The following is a 23,691-nucleotide window of genomic DNA, read 5'->3' on the forward strand; positions in this document are numbered from 1 at the left end:
TTATAGTTTTGGTTAAATGTATTCCCAGGTACTTAATTCTTCAGATGCTGTTGTATATGGAATTGCTTTCTTAGTTTCCATTTTAGATTACTATTGCGGTTGTATAGAAATACAACTGATTTTCATGTATTGATCTTGTGACCTGCAACTTTGCTAAATTTATTTGTTACAACTAGTAGATTTCTTGTGGATTCTTTGGGAGTTTATATGTTACAGAATCATGTCATCTTTGAGTATAGTTTTACTTCTTTTTTCCTGACTTTGATGCCTTTTTGTTTTTGTCTAACTACTCTGTCTAGAAGTTCAGTACAATGTTGAATAGCAGTGGTGAAAGTGGGCAACCTTATCTTGTTCCTGATCTTAGTGGGAAAGCTTCAATTCTTTCAACATTGATTATGTTGTTACCTGTGGGTTTTTCATAAATTACCTTTTTCCTTTTGTTTCCTTTTGTTTTGTTTTGTTTTGCTGGTTCTTATTATGTTGGGTAGATTCCTATCTATTCAGTTTTTTCTGACTGTTTTTATTGTGAAAGGCAATTGAATTTTGTCAAATGCCTTTTCTGTGTGTATTGAAATGATCATGTATTTTCCTTCATTTTATTACATGATGTATTACATGGATTGATTTTCTTATATTGGCCCACTCTTGTGTTCCCAGGATAAATCCTACTTGCTCATGGATATATGATACTTTTAATAAGCTCTTATATTCAGTTTGCTGGTACTTTGTTTTGTTTTTTTTTTTGTTTTGTTTTGTTTTGGTTTTTTTTTTTGGTACTTTGTTTTTTGTGTTTTGTTTTGTTTTGTTTTGCTGGTACTTGTTTGAGGAGTTTTAAATCTGTATTCCTAAGAGGCATTGAGTATTATAGTTTTCCTATGGTGTATTTATCTGACTTTGGTATTAGAGACTTTCTGGCCTCCTAGAAGGAATTAGGAAGTATTCCCTACTATTATTCTATTTCTTGGAAGAGTTTGAGATAGACTGCTGCTAATTCTTAAGTGTGTGTGTGGTAGTGTTTTGCTAGTCATCTTTTTTCCCCACCCCCAGTCTTCTTTTTTAATGTAGGCAGTTACTGCTACATATTTTCCTCTCAGCTCTGCCTTTGCTGCATTCCATAAATTTGGGTATTGTCCGCTTCTGTTTTCATTTGTCTCTAAGCTCTTTTAGCAAACTTAAGATGGTTGTTTGAAGTCTTTGTCTGGTAACTCCACTCTCTGAGCTTCCTCAGCAGCTGTTTTGGCCAGTATATTTTATTTCTTTAAATGGACCATCCTCTCCTAATTTCCTGTTTCTTTGTATGTCTTGTGATTTTTTTGTTGAGAGATGGATTTTTTTAACATTAAAATTTTCTTTAATTAAAAATTTATTTTGTTATATCAGTTTCAGGTATATAATGTAATCATTCAGCAATTTTGTACATTACTCATCATAGTAAGTGTCCTCTTAATCCACTTTATTTATGTTACCCACCCCCAGCACCCACCTCCCCTTTTGTAGGCACCAGTTTGTTTTCTGTAGTTAAGAGTCGGCCTTTTTGTCTGTCTCTTTTCTTTATTTTGTTTTGTTTCTTAAATTCCACATGAGTGAAATCATAGTATTTGTCTTTCACTTAGCATAATATCCTATAGGTTCATCTAAGTTTTTGCAAATGGCATGATCTCATTGTTTTTTATGACTGAATAATACTCCACTGTATATATATTCCACTGAGTAATATTCCACTACATCTTATTTACATATTCATTCATTGATGGACACTTAGGGTGCTTCCATACCATGGCTACTCTAAAAAATGTGGCTATAAATATAGGGATGTATATACCTTTCTGAGTTAGTTTTTTTATCTTCTTTGAGTAAATGCCCAATAATGAAATTATTAGATCATATGGTAATTCTATTTTTAACTTCTTGAGGAACCTCCAGACTGTTTTCCACAGTGGCTGCACCAGTTTGCATTCCCACTACAGTGCACGAGGGTTCCTTTTTCTCCATATCCTCGCCAACACATGTTGTTTCTTGTCGTTTTGATACTAGCCATTCTGACAGGTGTGAGGTGGTATCTCATTGTGGTTTTGATTTGCATTTCCCTGAGCTAAGTGATGTTGGGCATCTTTTCATGTGTCTTTTGGGCATTTGTCTTCTTTGGAAACATGTCTATTCAAGTACTCTGCCCATTTCTTAATCAGATTATTTTTTAATTATTTGAGTTCTCTAAAATATATTTTGGATTTTAATCCTTATCAAATATGTCATTTGAAGATATTTTGTAGTTTGCCTTATTGTTTTGTTGATGATTTCCTTTGCTGTGTAAAAGCTTTTTGTTCTGATGTAGTCCCGTTTTTTTTGTTTGTTTGGGGTTTTTTTGCTTTTGTTTCCCTTGCCTGAGGCATATCTAGTAGGAAAATGTTGGCCAATGTCAAAGAAATTACTGTGTGTATTTTCTTTTTCTTTTCTTTTCTTTTCTTTTTTTTTTTTTTTTAAGATTTTATTTATTTATTCATGAGAGACACACAGAGAGAGAGGCAGAGACACAGGCAGAGGGAGAAGCAGGCTCCATGCAGGGAGTCTGATGTGGGACTCGATCCCCATCCTGGAACCCCAGGATCTCGCCCTGGGCCGAAGGCAGGCGCTAAACTGCTGAGCCACCCAGGGATCCCTACTCTGTGTATTTTCTTCTAGAAGTTCTGTGGTTTTAGGTTTCACATTAAGGTTTAATGCGTTTTTAGTTTATTTTTGTATATGGTGTAAGAAAGTGGTTTAGTTTTATTCTTTGGCATGTAGATGTCCAGTTTTCCCAACACCATTTGTTGAAGAGACTTTTTCCTGTTGTATATTCTTGCCCTCTTTGTCATAGATCAATTGATCATGTAATGGATTTATTTTTGGACTCTGTTTTGTTCTGAAAACTGGATATTTTACTGTCATAGTGTGGTAACTGGAAAATCAGATTTTCCCCTTCCCTTGGGTGTGACTTTTTTTTTTTAATTGTTGAGGGTTGTAATGGTCCGTTTGTTTCATGAGGACACTTAACTCTTTGTGCAGAGTATGTATTCCTTGTTGTGTGTGGCTACTGAAGACTGTTCCTTAACTTGCATTCAAGTAGTGTTTTTGACAGAGATTTCCTTGAATGCCAGGAGTGAGTGAGTGAGTGAAAGACAGAATGAGAATCTTTGCTAATTTTTGCAAACTGGCTCTGTGTTAGGATAGGATCTCTCTTCATCACTTAGGGAGAATTGCACTGACCCTGGGGATTAGCCCAAAGTGAAAGCTTATGTTTTTCTCAGGTGTTTTTTGAGCAAGCATCTTACCCCTGGGTATGTGTGTGGCTTTCTGAATTTCCCAGTTAGATGTGTGGTTTTGAATGCTCTAATTTCAGAAGGAAACTGTCTTTCTAGCTTTTCATCCTAGGCTGTAAGGCAGTCTGTTGTCTGTCTCAGCAGGAATCTTTTTGCCCTGTACAGCTGTGGGTAGTTGGTCAGTTTTACAGTTTTCAAGCATTGCTCATGGCTTTTCCAGCCTCGGGGAGATGCATGTGAAACAAACTAGACCCGGCACCCTACAAGAGTTCTGTGGGCAGTGCCCAGACTGATTTATAACAGATGTATACAGTAATTTGCAAATATGATCTGCTATGCTCCTTCTAGAGCAGAGTCGAGATCCCACACTGGAAATAGGGACTGTCATTTTTCGTGGCAGCTACCAAGGGGGGAGGAAAGAGTGGGGCCAAAGCAAGTAAAACACCACAAAGCTTTCCTACAGTTTATAAGTTGCCTTTTTTTAAAAAAAAAAAAAAATATTTTAGATTTGTTTGATTGCTATAAACCTTTGACTCTTAGAGTTCTGACAGTTTTGCCTGTTTCTCAGTGTTTCTGTCAGGAGGGGAGATTGGAGCTGCCTATCTTGTCATTTTGCTGATGTCACTACTCTTTTTGGCTTTTAAACCATTAAGGAATTAGATACAAAAGTGACTTATAGGTCAGGGCACTTCAGAATTAGAGCTGATGAAGAAAAATGACTTTTACATAAGCTTGTACTGAAATAGTTTCTTAAACTTACTGTTTTTTCCCTGGGTTAGGCCTTCTCGTTTCATGGATGTGTCGTTACGGAGCTTCTCCCTGTGTTGTGACCTGTTAAGCCGGGTTTGCCACACAGCAGTCACGTACTGTAAGGATGCTCTAGAAAATCATCTTCATGTCATCATCGGTACACTTATACCCCTAGTGAATGATCAGATGGAAGTTCAGGACCAGGTATTGCCCCAAATCATCTTTGCAGAAATATTTGAAATAACATTGATAAGAGTGTTCTTGAAAGGCAGCTCCTTTCAAAGCTGAATGTTTTGTTTACTCAGTGTCATTAGACATTTTAGTGAAAATATTCTCTGAAAAATGTTTGGAAAAACATTTGCAATGAATTAATCTTTGTAATAATGTAATTACAGAGTACCTAGTAATTTTGAACTAACGAATAACTTAATAGTTTCTTAGGTTGAAGTTTAGAGGTAATAAAAACCAGGACAGCCATTGACACCGCTGTAATGGTGAGGTCTTACGTACACAGAATGTTCCAGTAGTACTGGCATGTGTCTACCCCAGTGCCCATCCTGTAGCAGCACCTTATATATTTGTTGAATCATTTGAAAGCACAGAAGTCATAGGTGGTACTATAGAAGTAATTAGATCCTTTTCTTGGAACTGGGTTAGTAAAGTTTTTATCATTTATTACAGTTGTTTTACTTTAGAATATAATTAAACCATTTTTTCTTTTTATTTTTTTTAATTGTTTTGTTGTTTTACTTTAAAATATAATTAACCATTTGGTTGTTTTACTTTAAAATATAATTAACCATTTTTTCTTTTTATTTTTTTAAATTATGTTTAGGTATTGGACTTGTTGAAATACTTAGTGATAGATAACAAGGATAATGAAAACCTATATATGACAATTAAACTTTTAGATCCTTTTCCTGACCATGATGTCTTTAAGGATTTGCGCATTACTCAGCAGAAAATTAAATACAGTAATGGACCCTTTTCACTTTTGGAGGTAATAATTATTCTATCATCTGACTTTTTTGAAAACTTCCAATTCTCTAAAAATAAAAACTAAATATTTTCTTAAAATTGTGATTAAAAATAACATGAGATTTACCCTCTCAACAAATAAAAAAACTGAAACAATATATCCTCTTGTATTGCAGTAAAATGACAAATATCAAGGTTTCTTGGTTAAGATCTGAAATTAATGAAGAAATATGATCTAAAATATGCTTGATTTTCATACACATCAGATCCATTAAAATTACCATCTGATCCTTTAAGAGACAATTTAATGTTTGAATTAGAGATGACATTTGCCTTTTTAAAGAATTTTTCAACTTTTAATCTTACTTTTTAATCTCTATAAACTTGAAAATTCTGTTCAGATGTATTTTTTGGTATAAATGTTATAATTTTATTATAAAAAATATTATGTCAGTATGACAATGTAGTTAAATTGTACTACAATGTCGAACTAGAGTTACAGTCCTAAATAAGTAGAGATTTAAGCTTTTCCCTTGGAATATGCTATTCCAATCTTAAAATCTTAAGTATGTTATCATGAGAGAATCTGTTGGAATTTTAAGTGGATAAATCTTTGGCAGATTTGAAATGGAAGAAGTCATTTATTTCTACCTCAGGTGGTAATAATAGTGATATAAGTCAATGTCTATAAAAGGCACTTACTAATTTCTTTCTTTACGTTTTATTCCACAGACTTCATGCATGTCCAAAAAGCAGGTTACATTTCTAACTAATTTCCTCTTTTAGGAAATAAACCATTTTCTCTCGGTGAGTGTTTATGATGCACTCCCTTTGACAAGGCTTGAAGGCTTGAAGGATGTCTGCAGACAGCTCGCACAGCATAAGGACCAGATGGCAGACCTCATGAGAGCATCTCAGGGTACTGATGTTAATGACATGGGTTACTTGGACCTATGTCTTTTCAAAAGAGTCTTTTCTAGATTCTTGATCTTTAATAGCCGTGAACTTAGTTTAGACTCTGGTCAGGTAGTTCAGACCTTATAGTTTCTCATCTAACCATAAATGAGATCGTAAATGGTCTCCTCATCTTGAATTACCCCCATTTTATCCATCCCCTACACCTCTACCACAGTGGTTTCTCTAAAGCCAGATACAATCGATGGTGTTACTCTACTGCTTGAAAAGTTTTAACCACTTCCTGCTGTCTGAAAGAAACCTTTGAATTCCTTAGAGCCAGGCATACAGGCAATCTCTCCCTGCCTGTTGCTCCAAGTTGTTTAAATAAAAGAAATGTATCCCACTCTAAGTGTCTTAGCCATGTATGTGCATATGTATAATTGCATATGTATATGTGTTTTTCTATATTAACACACATTTTTGTATATGTGTTTCTAGCCTTTTTTTTTTTTAACTTAAAACATTTTTATGTTGATTTGAGTTTAGATTATTGTGGTACTGTACTTAGGGGAAACTTCTTCTTTCATTTCATTTTATTTTAATTCAATTTGCCAATATGCAGTATAACACCCAGTGCTCATCTCATCATGTGCCCTCCTTAATGCCCATCACCCAGTTACCCCCCTTCCCCTTCTGTAACCCTTTATTTCCTAGAAAGGAAATTATTTCTACTTATGTTTTGATTTTCATCTTTTGACCATTAATTTCCTATTTCTGTTGTGGATTTTTTTTTCCCCAGTAGTTTTAAAAACTAATTTGGGTTTTGATCATATGAGTTCAGAGTTTGTAGTGCATTCGTTCGGAGGTGCGCGCGTGTGTGTGTGCGCGTGTGTAAAAGATGAATACTTCTCTCTTTTGTTCTCATGTGTTTGGGTAATTCATTGGTCCATACCTGTCTTATCTAATACAGCCACTAGCTGTTTTTAGCTATTTAAATTTCAGTGAATTAAAGTCTAATAAAATTTAAAATTTAGTATCTTCAATCGTGCTAGCACATGTCAGGTTCCCAGTACTAACTAGACTAGTGGCTATTGTTGGACATGTTGTAGAATATTTTTCTCATTGCACAAAGTTCTATTGGACAATGCTGGTGTAGACTAGATGCTAGGGGTTAAAGACCAAAGTGAGCTTCTAAGGTCTCTTGTAGGTTAATGTTGAATGATTTTTGTGTTTCTAACTCTTAGTGATTTTGTTAAAGTATTAACTGGTTTGCACAACTTCTTAGGATATTACTCTTTGTCTGCTAAATACTGCTGATCACTTTTACATGGTTCTGTTTTATAAGGTAGTTCAAGTACACTCACTTTTTTTTTGACCTGCTCATGATTTAAAACTTTGTTTTTTAGAAAAAGTGAATGAAAATTTTCTAGTCAGATAATTTAATATAAAACATATTGTAAAGAAATGCAATTTCTCCATCGTGGTTGAAACTAATTTTTTCAAAACTGTTCGTAGATAACCCGCAGGATGGCATAATGGTGAAGCTCATTGTCAGCTTGTTGCAGTTATGCAAGATGGCAGTGAACCACACTGGTGAAAGAGAAGTATTAGGTAAGCTCTTTGGCTAAATGAATATGAGTTTTTGTGTTTCATTGGTTATCTCTGTTTTCAAAATCAGTAAAAGTTTGTCATTTGGAATAATAGGGAAATGTGAAATGCTAGTTGAGTTATATTTCTGTTTATTTCAAGTGTCCCTAAGCAACCCTCCTTTTATATTTTCCTTCCTTAAACATTTGCATAAAGTGAAAAGTTAATGATTTATGTGTGTACATAACTGTTCAGTAATTTGTTTTTTTAAAGATTTTATTTATTTACTCATGAGAGACACAGAAAGAGAGGCAGAGATACAGGTAGAGGGAGGAGAAGCAGGCTCCATGCAAGGAGCCTGATGCGGAATTCGATCTTGGGAATCCAGGATCATGCCTTGAGCCAAAGGCAGACACTCAACCACTGAGCCAACCAGGCGTCCCCCTAACTGTTCATTTAAAAATACTTTTATGTTTTTAAGAAAGTCAGAAATAAATATTTGTAGTGTTATGTTGCAAATAAATTGATTTGTACTATATTTTGTAAATATAACTGACTGGTGCTTCATCTTTTTTGTAGGACGTAGTAAGCATGAGGATTTGGAGGGCTGGGTGAATTAAACTCAGACATTAAAGCCACATCCAAACCCTTTCCTGCCACCATTTGAGGGGTGTCCTAGTGTAAGATAAATGGCCACCATACGTCCTATTTAGAAGATGTGGTTAGGCTAAGTGATCACAGGATGGAAATACTGATTGAAGTCAGCTTGAGGTTGTTATGGCAGCATTGTTTCAAATAAGGAAAATTGGAGGAATAAGAGGTCTTTCACAGATTCTACTTTCTTTCAATGGAGTCTATCTTGTCTTTTCACTGGGAGCCTAGTATCTAGGACATTTTTTTATTTATAAGTTATTGTAACTGAAATATACCTTACATACAGAAAAGGATACAGATAATAGTATCTAACTCGGAAGTTTTTCATAATCAGAAAGTACCTGTGCATCTAGCTAGCCCTCAGACTGAGAAACAGAGCCTTTACCAGACCCTGGAAGTTTCGTTTGATCAGGGAACTCAGACGTGTCCTGTCTGTAGTGGTGCTGTTTCCAGGGACAGACCTGATTTGCTCCAGGAGTCCTGAGTGGCTTTCCTGTATAACAGAAGATTTTAGTTTGGTGGTACATCATTCTTAGTGGTGAAAGACTAAAAGCTTTCACTCCCAGGTCAGGAAGGAAACAGGGTTGCCCACTTTTCCCAGTGGTGGCCCAAGTTATACAGGAGGTTCTAGCCAGAGGAGTGGAACAAGAAGAAAAGAAGAAGCATCCAGATTGGAAAGGAAGAAGTAGAACTGTTTCTCTCCACAGATGACACAATCCCATATCTAGAAAATCCCAGAGACCCTACAAGAAATTGACTGTAATAAAGCTAATAAATGACCTTAGCACAACTGCAGGATATAGGATCCATATGCAAAATTTAGTTGTGTTTCTGTACACCAGCAGTGAACATCTAAAAAGAAAGTTTTATTCCATTTACAGTTCTGTTTATAATAGCATCCAAAGGAATCCAGTACTTGGAGATAAATTTAATCAAGGAAGTGAAAGACTTGCACACTGTGTTAGAAGCATGTCAGCAAGTATATGCCATACTCAAGGCAGGAGGAGCTAGGGCTGCACCTTTTGAAAGGACAGCTGTCAGAAAATGTGTTTGTGTGTTGTAGTAAATCCCCTCACGGCTGGGAAAGAGTGTGAGGGAGTTCTCAGGCACGCAGGAGCTGCTCTGTCATCCTCTGCGTGCTGATAACATAGGTGGAAGAGAATGTGTATGTCAGTTTTCACTGAACTGAGTGTTTAAGATTTGTGTACTTTGTATATATAATACCTCAAAAATGTTTTAACAGTTTTACCATCTGTTGATACTTTCGTATAGTAGCTGTGTTTAGACTTTCATCCTTACTGTCTACTTTCTGTTACTAATTTCTCTCTCCTGGATAGGATTTTATATGGGAAAATATCTTTGGCCCACTGATACAATACCCTTAATCTATTCACAATCTTTGAGAAACCACTTAAATCAGGATGCCTGGGTGGCTCTGGTTTTAGCGCCTGCCTTCGGCCCAGGGCGTGATTCTGGAGACCCAGGATCAAGTCCCACATCGGGTTCCCTGCATGGAGCCTGCTTCTCCCTCTGCCTGTGTCTCTGCCTCTCTCTCTCTCTCTCTCTCTCTGTCTCTCATAAATAAATAAAATCTTAAAAAAAAAAAAAAGAAAGAAACCACTTAAATTTTGAAGGATGACAAAACATATTTTTGAAAATAGAAAATTTGTTTAATGGGAGATCTTTTAGCTACAACTGTACTGAAAAGGAATTTCTAAATATAGAGGCTGTTGGAAGCTGCCTGGGAGAAGTGGGTCCTGTAGATTTCTCTACGATAGCCATACAGCATAGCAGAGATATATCTTCTATTAAGGCTTCTGAGTTATTTGAAGATAAAGAACTTCAGTGGACCTTCATCACATTGACCTACCTGAATAACACACTGGTAGAAGATTGGTGAGTATTTAATAACACTGAATATCTGATGGCACCTACTTCGTCTGACATATAAGGAGATTGATACTTTACATAAATAACATGTCCTGAAACTAAAGCATTCTCCTTTAAGTGACCATACTTTTCTTTTAATCTCTGAAGCCCTACTATGTGCCAGGCACTGGATTCACTGATGAGCATATCAGACAGGACCCATGTTAAATTCTAATGAGAGTAGACTAAACACACAATAAGAAAATTTTCAGGAAGTTCTATACAGAACATTAAAATAGAATTGCAAAAGAGGATGTTTTGGGCACTTGTCGAAATCAAAGGCACTACTCTCTCATTGAAAGTATTTCTATCCTCTTAAAATAAGTCCTAGAGAAGCAGCTTCTTAACTCCAAAAATCTTAAGCCAATCAGACAGGGTTTTTCTTTTGCCCATTGATTTTCTTTATGCTGAACAAAATTGCAGCAGATTCTGTCCTGATTTCTGCTTGGTGGCTATGAGATTACATTTGCTTTCTGTGCCCCCCACTCCTGCAGTGATTACTAACTCAGGTTTACTGAAGGAATAGTACCAATTCTTTGATAATTTTGGCTTTGATGCTATAGAATTTTTATTTATAGATGTAAAATTTTCTAATGTAAAAACTGCCTGACATAGTTGACCTTTACAGTTTGCGGTTGAATGACACAAGTTTGAACTGTTTGGGTCCACTTATATGTGGATTTTATACACACACACACACACACACACACAAACACACACAATATGGTACCGTAAATGTATTTCTTTCCCTTATGATATTCTTCAGAACATTCTCTTTTCTGTACCTTATTTTGTTGTAAAAATACAATGTATAACACATATAAATATGTTAATTGACTATGTTATCTATATGTCTTCTTGTCAACAGCAGGCTATTAGTGGTAAAGTTTTGGGGGAGTCATGATTTATATGCAGATTTTGACTGTGTGGGGATCAGTGCTCCTAAGTTGTTCAAGGTTCAACTATAATATAAATTTAAAATTTTAGATTTAAATTTTTTATTGGAGGTTACTTCACATTCATCAATAGTTGAAATACTTTATAGGCATCTGAATTATATATTTTTCAGTGTCAAAGTACGATCAGCTGCTGTTACCTGTTTGAAGAGCATTTTAGCCACAAAGACTGGACATAGTTTCTGGGAGATTTATAAGACGACGACTGACCCCATGCTGATCTATCTACAGCCTTTTAGAACATCGAGGAAGAAGGTCTCTCAAATAATAAATGTTTATTGAATACCCACTGTATCTGGAAATTTCTGTTTGTTGTGGGAGTAGAAAGCTTTTACATCAATCCTATGAAATCCATTGATGTTAGGTGTGGTTTGTAGGTTTTGTGCAACAAGCAAGTGTATATGTCTATAGAAAGTTAAAGTATCACAGTCCTTTAGTGAGATATAAGATGACCTCTAGGTTTCTCCCTTTTTCCACGTTAATATCCTACAGCATTTGACCGAGAGTATTCTGAAGGATATTTAGGAACTCTGCTTTTCTTTTAGTCTAAACATTCCTCTTTCATATTTTCTTTTCATAAAGCAAGTAGGAGATAAACAGAATTTTCACCAAATTAACTTCAGGACATAAACCCATCATTGTAATAGTCTTTTAAATATATCATAAATATAATTTTGGTCTTAGTGAAGTTACTGGTAATAAAAATTATTAATAAGATCAGTAATACAATCTGTAAAACACTGTAATTGTAACATTTTGAAATCAGTCCTCTGTGGTAGACTTGAGCTGGTTTTGTCCATGAGACCAGTGAGGCAGAGTTTGTGTTGCAATGAGCTAAGAGTGGACTCAAGTATCCTGGTGTGTAGACCAGTAATTTTTTAATCATACCACATGGCCTTCCATATAAACATAGATGTATTTTATGTTACTCATTGCCTCCAGATTAATTTTTGACTATATTTAGTTTGGCTTGGAAACAGATTTTATACCTAGATATTTGTTCTGTATAGGAAAGATAAAATGTATTTCTAATTACCTTACTTACATGATTTGACTATTTTCTTTCTAGTTTTTAGAAGTACCCAGACTGGATAAAGAAAGTCCTTTAGAAGGCCTGGATGATACAAGCCTGTGGATTCCCCAAAGTGAAAATCATGATATTTGGATTAAAAGGCTGACTTGTGCTTTTTTGGATAGTGGAGGCACAAAAAGTGAAATTCTTCAATTATTAAAGCCAATGTGTGAAGTAAGAAGATTAATTAGTCTGCCTTACTCCCTTTCTATCTGTCCTTTTTATATTTGACCCTTCTCTTAATAGTCTTTGGTTGTCCCATTCCCTTTGGCTTCCATGCACATGTTTGTGCTTGTCTTTCTAAAAAGAGTGCTATGGTAGGGCACATCTTCAGGAAACATCACCTGCGCTTGGCTATTGGGAGTCCATCAAATGGGGCCCAGGGAGACCTCTGTTTAGTTAGAACTTTGTGCAGTCGGTTTCAGCTGTGGGGTAACTGCATACTGGATGAGCTCTAAAGGGTGCCTTGAATAATTTGTTACTAATGATTGTAAATTACTTATTTTAACCAAAAGTCTGCTCTCTTTTTCTAAGCTTAATTTTTTAAAAAAAGTCATTGTCATTTACTTTCCCTCGTATACTTTATTAAATAAGAAAAAAGAGCAGTTAACATTACTTTTTTATTTTTATCTATTATTTATTTGTTTGTTTTAAAGATTTACTTAATAGAGAGTGTGTGAGCAAGCGAACAGTTTATTTCTCTTCCTCCACAGGAAGGGCAGACATTTAACTGAATGTGCCTCCCAGACACCCCTGCTTTTTAATTTTTGAAGGTACAATACAGTTTATTTCAGTAGAGGTAAAGGTCTGTACCAAATCAAACACAGAATTGGTATACTTCTATCAACTATGCCATCCAAAACAGTATAATATAAAAATGCTCTAAGACTTTAATGCTAACATAGTTTATATAGTACCATCAAACACGATTTAATGACAGTGTGAAAACAAAGTATCTGACTAGTTCAATTAAAAGTAACTGGTGACGTGGATAGAACTAGAGGGTATGATACTAAGTGAAATAATACTGTCAGAGAGACAAATACCATATGATTAAATTCATATGTGGAATTCAAGAAACAAAATAGGGAATGTAGGGGAAGGGGGGTAGAAAAGAGAGAGGAAAATAAACCACAAGAGGCTCTTAATGGAGAACAGACTGAAGGTTGATAGAGTTGGGTATGGGATGGGCATTGAGGACACTTGTGATGAACACCAAGTGTTGTCTGTAAGTGAGGAATCACTGAAGTCTCCTGAAACCAATTTTACCATATATGTTAGCTAACTAGAGTTTAAGTAAAAGCTTGAAATAAAAAAAATTTAGAGAAAGTATTTTGATAAAGTGCCCTGATTGAAAGCAGTTTATAAAGCAGTCCTTGCTTCTACAGAAATGTTAGCAGTGAATAAATTATCACACTGTCAGCATTATTTCTACATTGTACTTGTGCTAAGAAGAAAAGAAAAAAGTGTACATTTTGGTAATCTGTCATCTGTTCTGTGAGTGTGGCGTGTCATGAATATATAAAGAGGACACCTTGACAAAAATAAGATTGAGGACTATTTTCATATACCACAAGTATTAAAGTACTTTCTACACTGTGGAGTATATCACAAATAAGTACCCAAATTATATACGCAGAAATTGGTTTATTAAACACTTTAACCTATTTGTAGTTTTTCACTGAGTATAGAAAATGCACACCAAGATCAGATTTTCAGCTTTTCTCTTAAACTTTGATTCCCATTTTCCTTTGTAGTAATTTAGAAAACTGTGTGTTATTAGCAACACTTTTCAACTATGAAATTTTATTTGCAGTAGTGATGTGATAATTGCATTTGTAAGCTTTATCCTGTTTCATTATATGCAGATGACCTAGATTGGAAATGAACAGGTGTCATGTAACTAATGTGTTTGACATCGATACTCTGGATTTCTTTGATTTTTCTTAAGTGCTGCCTGGTACAAGATACATGGAGTTCCTGGCAGATTCATCTGTCTTTTTTTTTTTTTTTTAATTTATTCAGAGGCAGAGAGAGAGAGGCAGGCAGAGAGGCAGAGACACAGGCAGAGGGAGAAGCAGGCTCCATGCAGGGAGCCCGATGTGGGACTCGTTCCCGGGTTTCCAGGATCACACCCCAGGCTGCAGGCGGTGCTAAACCGCTGCACCACCGGGACTGCCCTCTGTCGTTTTTCTTTAAGTCTAATGTGCCAGTAATGGGGAATGAAAATGTTAAGTGAGATATATTATTTTCCCTCAGACTATCTGCTCAGTGTGTCTCTCTGTGTTCTTAGGTGAAAGCTGACTTTTGTCAGACTGTGCTTCCATACTTGATTCATGATATTTTACTGCAAGATACAAATGAGTCCTGGAGAAACCTGCTTTCTACACAGATTCAGGGATTCTTCACTAATTGTTTCAGACACTCCTCACCAACGAGCCGATCCACAACCCCTGCAAATTTGGATTCTGGTATTCTGTTAAATTTCATTTAACATTTATACTGTTAATGCATTTATACTGTTAATGTTTCAGTTATAGAGAAAGATTTGTTTGAATCCCTTAAGGATGCTTTATTATCTTAACTCCATAACGTCTCAATATTTATTTTCTCATCATCTGTAGAATGGAGATGAAAGTCGTAGCCAGGGCAGCCTGGGTGGCTCAGCAGTTTAGCGCCACCTTCAGCCCAGGGCCTGATCCTGGAGACCCGGGATCGAGTCCCACATCAGGCTCCCTGCATGGAGCCTGCTTCTCCCCCTGCCTGTGTCTCTGCCTCTCTCTCTCTCTCTCTCTCTCTCTCTCTCTGTGTCTCTCATGAATAAGTAAATAAAATCTCTTTAAAAAAAAAAAAGAAAGAAAGAAAGTCGTAGCCAATGTTCAGGGAGATAACATATGGAAAGCCCCCAGGATGATTCTTGACACATAGTGATGCCTCAGTGAATTTTGGCTTCTAATAACAGAGCAATGCACTGAGCATTTGGTGTATATCAGGCCTTGTGCTCAGCACTAGCACCACAGAAGGAAGGGGACCCCCTACCTTCTAGCAGTGGAGAAAGAACCTTTAGACAGGGCAGCCTGGGTAGCTCAGTGGTTTAGCGCCACCTTCGGCCCAGGGGGTGATCCTGGAGACCTGAGGTCAAGTCCCACATCAGGCTCCCTTTGTGGAGCCTGCTTCTCCCTCTGCCTGTGTCTCTGTCTCTCTCTATCTCTGTGTCTCTCATGAATAAATAAATAAAATTAAAAAAAACAAACCACACTAGCAAAAATAAAAATAAAAATAAAAAACAACAAAAAAAACCCCAAATAGATTAGATTATATTTTATTTACTTATATAAACTGAGCTTCAAAATAAATGTTTTCCATGGGAAGAGTCTATTGCAGAACTTCCACCAGGAGCAGGAACATTGTATTCACATAATACATATATGCATACCTGAGGGCTCATCTTGGGTCAGTTTTTCAAACCAAAAATTAAAGAAAAAAATTCACAAATCTATAATGTTAACTTACTGTCTTTCATATGTATCATTGGCATATTTTATGTGCAAACATAAAGCCAGGTACAGATTCACTTAGTGTACTTGAGACCAGTACAGTTCTAAGACAAATATGGATTTGTGTGCTGTTTTGCTGCCACTAAATTGCTCTTCTGAATCTTGAATGTGGTTCTTGTCACTTTGGTGTAGGTTGCGATCACACGATCACATGATGTAGTCAGTGAGTTTGTGTGCACAGCAGTGGTCTGTCTTATTCAGGGGTGATCCCGAGCAGTGAGTACATAAAAGATCCTCGAGGGGCACCCAGGTGGCTCAGTCAGTGAAGTGTCTGCCTTCGGCTCAGATCATGATCCCTGCCCAGCGGGGAGGTGCTGGGCTGACTCTCCCTCTCCCTCCCTTCTCTCTCCCTCTCCTTCTCCCTGTCCCTCTCCCTCTCTCTGCCTCTGCCCTTCACTTTTGCACTCCCTCGCTGTCTCTGTCTCTTAAATAAATAAAATCTTAAAAAATAAATAAAGATCCTTGATAAATATTTACTGAATTGGTAAATTAGTCCCCTTCAGAAATAAAATACAAATTGTAATTAAATTCTCAGGTTTTATTAAGCTTAGTAGTTTATTCTAAAAGAATAAGAAATGCCATTAAATTCTACTTATTTATTCATATTTATTAGGAACCAATTTTGTGCCAGGTTACTGCCTTCCAGAAGCTTATAGCATAGAGGGAGACAGACACACAGGGAAGAATGTGTATAAGCAAGTCTGTCTGGGACTGAGGGGAGCTATCTTTCTTTGTCAGAGTCAGAGCACTTTTTCCGATCCTGTGTGGATAAAAAATCACAAAGAACAATGCTGGCTGTCGTGGACTACATGAGGAGACAGAAGAGGTAATGAAGTGAATATTGCTTTTGGAGTTTGGAATTTAGAAGTGTAGCTTGTTAACTGCTGGTTGAATTTTAACATGATTAATTTAGATGATGCTGCTGCAAGGTGCTGTATTTAATTTGTGTGATGCTTATATCATTTTGAAATAATCTGTTTTCAGGGTGGTTCTTTGGTTAAGAACTTCATAAGATAAAAGTTTCTTTACTAGGAATCATGGTCCTCAAAATGGTTCAATATACTGTGGCAGTGTTTATTTTCTTGATTGTGATAAATAGTTTTATAGTATCATGTCTTATTCCTGTTACTATTCATGGGATTTTTACCAGTGAGTGCAGGAATTGCTACCCTGAGTGGTCTGATTGGTTTCTGCTGCTCCAGAGTTGACTGGAGCTCTGAAGAAAGTGTAGTCCCCCGTTAACTCAAGTAGGTGGAAATTGATGTCTCAGGTGCTGGTGGCAGCTGTTGGGTGGTAATGCTTGGTTGGTAATGCCTGGGAAGGAGAGGCAGGGGAAAATGAAAAATCCCTGAATTCCTTTTGTTTGTACCCCGCTTATCCATCCCACTCCCTCCTTAAAGAAAGAAATGTTAGGTCTGTCAGCATATTTGTTTCTAGTTAGAAACAAAGTTACTGATTCACTGTCTTGTCTGTATCAGATCCTCTTCTGAGAAAGCCCATAAAGAGCTTTAATTGTAGCTAGAAACATCTCTTTTCTTGGTGTGGGGAGGCACTCTTGAATCATTTAGTTTATCATCTAGGTGGAATGGTGTTGATGTGGGCACTCCCTGGAGAAGATAAAATTCTTGGTATTCGGTTCTCATTCTGAATAGGCTTCAACGAAGAGTTTGAGAGAATATGGATAGAACAGAGGGTGTAAGGACCTGGGTTCAAGTTCAGGTGCCACAGTGCTCAGGAGCTGTGTGTGATCTCTGAAGTTCAGGTTCCTCAGTAGCTATGGTTAAGTTCAGCACTTTACTCATCAGCCTGAGAAGCATCATTTCATCATTGCAACGATTGTTGATGCCATGTGTTGTCCCTGGGCTTTACAAGTGAACAAACTGAAGCTTGAAAAATTAAGTTGTTGCAGATGATACAGCTTGTGTGTGTGGGGGGGGGGGTGGGGGGGGGTGGCGGGGGTTGTCCAGCTAGATTTGAACCAGGTTGTACCTTCTAAAACCAGTGCTCTTAACCAATCTCTTGTCACATCTCATATATAATATTGGTTTTGGAAAAGGTAGTATCTATGGCCTCTTCCAATGCTGACCTGTTACCACAGGAGATTTTGATTTACTTCAAAAATGAACTGCAATAGGAAAAACATGTAATTGTGTCTTAGAAGAAACAATATTATCATTCAGTTGGCTACGTAAAAAGATTTGTGTGTCAGTTGCTGTTCTGTGCAGCCTGTTCTTGGCCTGTGACCCATGGATCACTTGGTGGAGGGCAGGAGTGAGCCCCACATTTGTGTGAGCTGATGCCCCATTGCTTTCATTGTGTGTGATCCATGAACCGTCAGAAATAGGGCTCTTCAGCACAGTGTCTGAGAACATGAGAGCTGTATACTGGGGACATGTGAGTTCTGGTGATTTGAATGTAATTTCTTTTTAACCAGCACTTGATACCACTGTGTTCTAGAGCAGCAGACTTTTCTCTTGACAGTGAAGTTGTAATGACTGGATGTTACATTTTTCTTTAGACCTTCCATAGGAACAGTTTTCGATGATGCTTTCTGGCTGGAGTTGAATTATCTAGAAGTTGCTAAGGTAGCTCAGTCCTGTGCCGCTCACTTTACAGCATTGTTCTATGCAGAAATCTACGCAGATAAGAAAAGCATGGAAGAAGACAAAAGGTAATGAATGGGATGCATACCTTTGGTTTTCTAAATTGATGTTGACCTTGTTTCAGTTAAAGTATATAGTTTGTTTTGCTCCCAGTCCTTCATTTGAAAGACATCTCAGAAAAATCTTTTAAAGTGAAATGATAATATTTTAAAAGAAATAAGTAATTATGCTCTGAAATAAAACAGAGATGTTTATTATTTAAGAATTGTGGAAATTCTCAGATAGCCAAATCCTGAGGGTCAGAGACCCTTCTCTCTGTATTCCCCACAGCATCGGGAACTTACTATAAGTGATCAAAGATAGTTTTGTCATCAGTGATTCCCCAATTTCACTGAAGTTCATTTTACCAATACTCCTGCTTATTCAAGATCCATTTTACTTGTTTGTAAAGTAATGTAACTGATTTGTTTCTGTGACTAGATCACTTTGATTACTTTGCTATCTCCCTGTTTCTACTAATTTAATTAGCTTTTCCTCTGAGTTAGAACTCTTATAAGAGCCAAGCAGGTGTTGTCCTAGAGTAAAAATATTGCATTATCCCAACTGCCTTCCTCAGATCATGCTCATTTGACATAGCCTATTGTTTATTTTTGTTGTTAGCCTCATTTTCCAACTACAAAATTATTCATATTACAGAATTGAAAGAACAAAGTTGTATAGTATTGCTACATTTCTCTTACTTGTTACTTAGAGTTTCTACTCTGGATTGTCCTTAACCTGGAAGCAGTGTGGTTCTTAGACTATGGAAAACCGGGAGGCAGTATTCAAATTCTACTCCAGATATGAATAAATTAGTGTACCTGAGCTGATTTCTTAACTCTCTGGCTTCGTATTTAATTTCTGCTTTTCAACTGAAAACAAAAACCTACAATATGTAGGTACTGTGTGTAACATGTAATTGATACGTTCACAATCACTATAGACTTTATATGAAGACAGTTCTGTTCTTTAATTGTGTAATGAGTAAGGAATTGATTATTGCTTATTTCTTAGAGACTTAAAATTTGAGTCAAGATCTGTATAGTAATTATGATCTAAATGTGTTTCAGTATCTTGGTTTCACAGTATAGTATTTTGTACTATTTAGGAGTGAGTAACTGAGCTCTTTGAGCATAAATAAAATCACCTTAATTTACAGATAGATGATTGTATGGAATTTGGCACATTTTTGCAAAAGTGCTTGTTTAATAAGCAGGTGAGCCTGGATTTTATTTTGGTTAACATTAGGAATGAGTCCTTGACAAATAGGGCTTGCTGTTTGGTTTTGTTGTTTTCCCCCAGGTTCCTGATGGCAAAGGAAGGGCACACAGATGAGCTGGATTGGGGGTAGGGAATGCTGGTTTCTTCAGTAACTGTGTTAGGTATCCTACAGTTTTATTTATTAACTTACTGCTGGGAACAGATGAGATTTTCAGGTTAGTGTCCATAATTTTTTAGAAAGAAATCCCAAACTCTGCGAAACAGATTTAGCTGAGAAGTGTTCACTGACAGCGTCATTTTAGTGCTCCTGATCCGTGAGGCAGTGACAGCTCGGGTCTGACGGCTTGTTTTTTTGCCTGTAGGGTGAACAGACTTGGACTGGCAGAGTCATAACCCCCAGGACTGTCCCCCTACTTTCCACTTTTCCTCTGAAAACTTTTTCTGCATAACTTGCCAATAAGGAAACTGTCCCATCCACATGGGAAGGTTGGATGTTGTCCGTGCTGTTTTGGCACTCCGCACTCTGTGCTCCCTCCTTGTGTTTTGTGTTCATTGTTTGTTGGATGGAATTTTTATCATAGGAGCATGAACCCATAAATAGAGTTTATTTTCCTTATTTTTGAGCTTTATGACAAATTATATGTGTACTTTTCTATGACTTGTTTTTCTGCTCAATATTTTTGTAATATTTATGCTGTGTGTGGCTGTACTTCATGAATTTGTCACTGCCACTTAACGTTCTAGGGGGAGGACACACTACAGTTCATTTGCTCATTTTCTGATGGTATATACTTAAGTATAAAATTACTGGGTTGCAGGATATGCAAAATTTTAGCCTCCTAAAAGATTGTGCCAAATTGGCTTTTAACATGGTTATACCAATTTGCATACTTCTCAGAAATGTAGTTTATGAGGAAGTAGACCAGTAGAAATCCTTACATTTAAGGAAGGGAGCCAAACAGAAATAAGGTGTTAGGTAATAATGGAATCACTATTACCCACGATAAGATGTATTTTATACTTTGGATTATTATTGTCATAAACTGTCCATAGGCGTGATTTCTGAGTTAAAATTACTTACGGGACAGAATGTCCTCTATATAAATGCATGGTTTAAAGCTAAGGTCTTGGAGTCTACAAATCCGAGTTTTCATCCTATCACTGACTAGTTTTATAATCTTGGGTGTGGGTAGATCCCACTGATGCGCTTCTTTCTCAACACAGTATTATTAGACTTCTTAATTTTTTGCCAGTTTATGAGGTGTTAAGTGGTGTCTTGTGTGGTCTTTATTTGTGTGCCCGTGATTATGAATGAGGTTGAACTTCAGGTAAGAACACTGTCAGAACATTTAGAACAGAAGCCATGTGGCCTTCCCCTATATCAGACTGTCATTAAAATTTGATCTCCTTCAAGAAAGTAATACAATTTTTTTTCTATTCTAGGTGTAAGTCGTATAATTTAGAGTAAATGGTTCATTATGTTTTAACTGTGACCTTGGTTAGTTTTTTTTCCCATCCAAGTCTATCTATAGTATATATCAACAAGCTTCAAAATAGTAGATTCTTATTAAAAGAAGTGCTCTTGTTACAAACAGAAGTCTTACGTTTGAGGAAGCAAGCCAGAATACAGCTATTTCTAGTTTGAGTGAAAAAAGTAAAGAAGAAACTGGAATAAGTTTACAGGTAAATATTATAGAGACATTATTATTTGTGATACTATTTATTTTATATTTTGGATTATTATTTTGTTACTGAGATTATAGAGATGTCATTTAATTTTCAAAGTGACATTACTATTTAGACTGAGTGTCATATACCTTAAGTTCATGGTTTGAAGGTTAGACCTTGGAGTAGCAGACAGACTTAGTTGTAAGTTATTAACTTACTCTGCCACTTAGTTGTAAAATCTTGCACAAAATTACTTACAACCTTGAGTTCCTTTATCTGCAAATTGGAAGTAAAACCACCTATCTCATGGGGTAAATTGATACCGTATCTGTTTTTTTTTTTTTTTTTATACCGTATCTTTTCTGCCACAGTAGCCTGTTGATTTTCTTTATAGCATTTAACATTCGTAATCATATATTCATTTGTTTACTTGTCTCTTGCATGTCACATCTTAGGGCAGATGGCTTCTTCTGTAAATCTCTGAATGTCCACCCTCACTGAATCTCTGGTCAGTTCATTCCTCTGAAATGACTTGTGTCAGCCCTTCTGCTTTGCCTGAAGCCCTGCTTATCTCGTCCTGCTTGTTTCTTGAAGAAAACAGGGGACAGAGAGAAGAGGTCCCACCACCTTCCCCATCAGATATGAAGTCTCTCTGCGTCTGTTCCCCCAAATACCTCCTCTTTTTAGTCCAGATGGTCCTTTCTGGACTAGACGGTTTCATTTTTATGAACTCTTTCTCAGAGAATTAGTTCTTTACTGCACTGCCCTCCTCTGAGTGTGTACACAGGTTTCCACACTCCTTTGAGAATCACCCCCTCAGGGGCGCCCACTGACTCGGTTGCTGGAGCATGCAGCTCTCGATCTCGTGGTCATGAATTCATGTCCCATGCTGGGTGTGAAGCCTCCTGAAGACAAAATAAAATCATCCCCCTTCAGACAAACACAAAGTCATTTCCCTCTGCCCTGTGTTCTCTTCCATCCCCCCTTTCTGGCCTCCCTTCCCTTCACAGCCAGACTTTGTGAAGGACCTTCCACGCTCCCTCAGGCAGCACTTGCTAAAGCTCTCCCCACCCTCCCGAACTTCAGGTGACTAGTAGAGGGTCACCTTCCCTCCAGCGTCTTCCCTGATGTTTTGTGAACATTTAGGACCCTCAGCCACACCTTGTGTGAGGTGTGTCCTCTCTGGGTTTGTCCCATTCTCCTTTCTCTTTTCCCTTTTTGCTTTTTTATAGTCTTACCTGAGTTCTTAGAGTATTTCCTGTGTTAAGACACTGTATGAGGCTTGGGTCCTGAATGTTCCAACACAAAGGGCTCAGTTTGATGTTTGTGAATATAAACAGTTGAATTAGAAGTATAGAATTATGCCAGTATTGGTAAATTTGTATGTAGTAAGTATCTCCCAGAGCAAGCACTATTAATAAAGCTCTTGTTTGGTTTTCTCTGCAAAAGTTTCTAGCTTTTTCATTTTTTTCTTTCCTCTCCTCTCCTCTCCTCTCCTCTCCTCTCCTCTCCTCTCCTCTCCTCTCCTCTCCTCTCCTTTATTTTTCCTTTCCTTTCCTTTTTCCTTTCCTTTTTCCTTTCCTTTCCTTTCCTCCATGCCCAGTGTGGAGCTCAATGCTGGGCTTGAACTCATGACCCTGAGATTAAGACCTAAGCTGAGACCAAGAGTTGCATGCTTAACTGACTGAGCCCCCCAGGCAACCCCATTTTCTCTTGTTTTCTATTTTCATTTTTATTTTACTGAGATGATTTTAAACAATCTATTTTGTGCAAACTTTACAACAAAGATTTGAGTCAGTAAGCCACTTCTTTATCCATACCACATTTTATCAATTGTAATACAATGCAATTTTGAGTTTTCTTTCAAAGAAAAATTCGTGACCTTTATTTTTACTACATTCAGTTTTCAGGAGTCAGATTTTGCAGACATCATTTCCCATGTACAGTTTTAGTCGTTAATAGTATTATTTGTTTTTGTTTTTACTGTTTTTTTTTTTTTTTTTTTTAAATTCTCAGTCTTTTGTGAATCCATACAGATTTTAGGATTGTATATTCTAGCTCTGGGAAAAATGCTGTAGTATTTTGACAGGGATTCATTTAATATTTTTGTTTTAAGATTTTATTTTTAGGTAATCTGTATATCCATCGTAGGGCTTGAATTCATCACCCTCAGATCAAGAGTCACATGCTCCTCTGACTGAGCCAGCTCTTCTAACTCACATGATTATTTTTGTATGTGTTAAAAGTCCGATAGATTGGGATTGATTTCTTATTTAAATTCATGAAATTGTGAGCAGTTCTTTTCAGGGGAGTCAGTCATTCTGTTCTCTGGAATCAGTTTGTTGTGTTCAAAACTTTATATTTTGGTATCACTGTCTCTTACTTTTATAACAGAGTTAGGAGATACATGTTGGTAATGATAAAATTTCCCATTTGCTAAATTCATAAAGTGATATTTTTCCTCTCCCATTTTTGTTGCTGCCG

General features: G+C 36.8%; 1 protein-coding gene across 6 annotated transcripts in view; it reads left to right on the forward strand.

Moving 5' to 3' along the window:
• The window catches only part of ATM (ATM serine/threonine kinase), a 116,795-nt gene that overhangs the window by 58,988 nt on the left and 34,116 nt on the right, over positions 1 to 23,691 (forward strand). For 5 of the 6 annotated variants that reach the window (XM_072821832.1, XM_072821831.1, XM_072821833.1 and 2 more), the window contains 11 exons: positions 4,076 to 4,250; positions 4,882 to 5,046; positions 5,811 to 5,943; positions 7,437 to 7,532; positions 9,887 to 10,058; positions 11,161 to 11,302; positions 12,117 to 12,293; positions 14,413 to 14,590; positions 16,415 to 16,502; positions 18,195 to 18,347; positions 21,135 to 21,222. In XM_072821832.1, coding sequence (XP_072677933.1) covers positions 4,076 to 4,250; positions 4,882 to 5,046; positions 5,811 to 5,943; positions 7,437 to 7,532; positions 9,887 to 10,058; positions 11,161 to 11,302; positions 12,117 to 12,293; positions 14,413 to 14,590; positions 16,415 to 16,502; positions 18,195 to 18,347; positions 21,135 to 21,222 — 1,567 coding nt within the window. Of the gene's footprint in view, positions 1 to 4,075; positions 4,251 to 4,881; positions 5,047 to 5,810; positions 5,944 to 7,436; positions 7,533 to 9,886; positions 10,059 to 11,160; positions 11,303 to 12,116; positions 12,294 to 14,412; positions 14,591 to 16,289; positions 16,503 to 18,194; positions 18,348 to 21,134; positions 21,223 to 23,691 lie in introns of those variants that run through there. The other variant, XM_072821836.1, reaches the window with a different exon arrangement.

This window comes from Canis lupus, chromosome 3 (genome assembly GCF_048164855.1).
Source record: "Canis lupus baileyi chromosome 3, mCanLup2.hap1, whole genome shotgun sequence".
NCBI classification, from domain to species: Eukaryota; Metazoa; Chordata; class Mammalia; order Carnivora; family Canidae; genus Canis; species Canis lupus.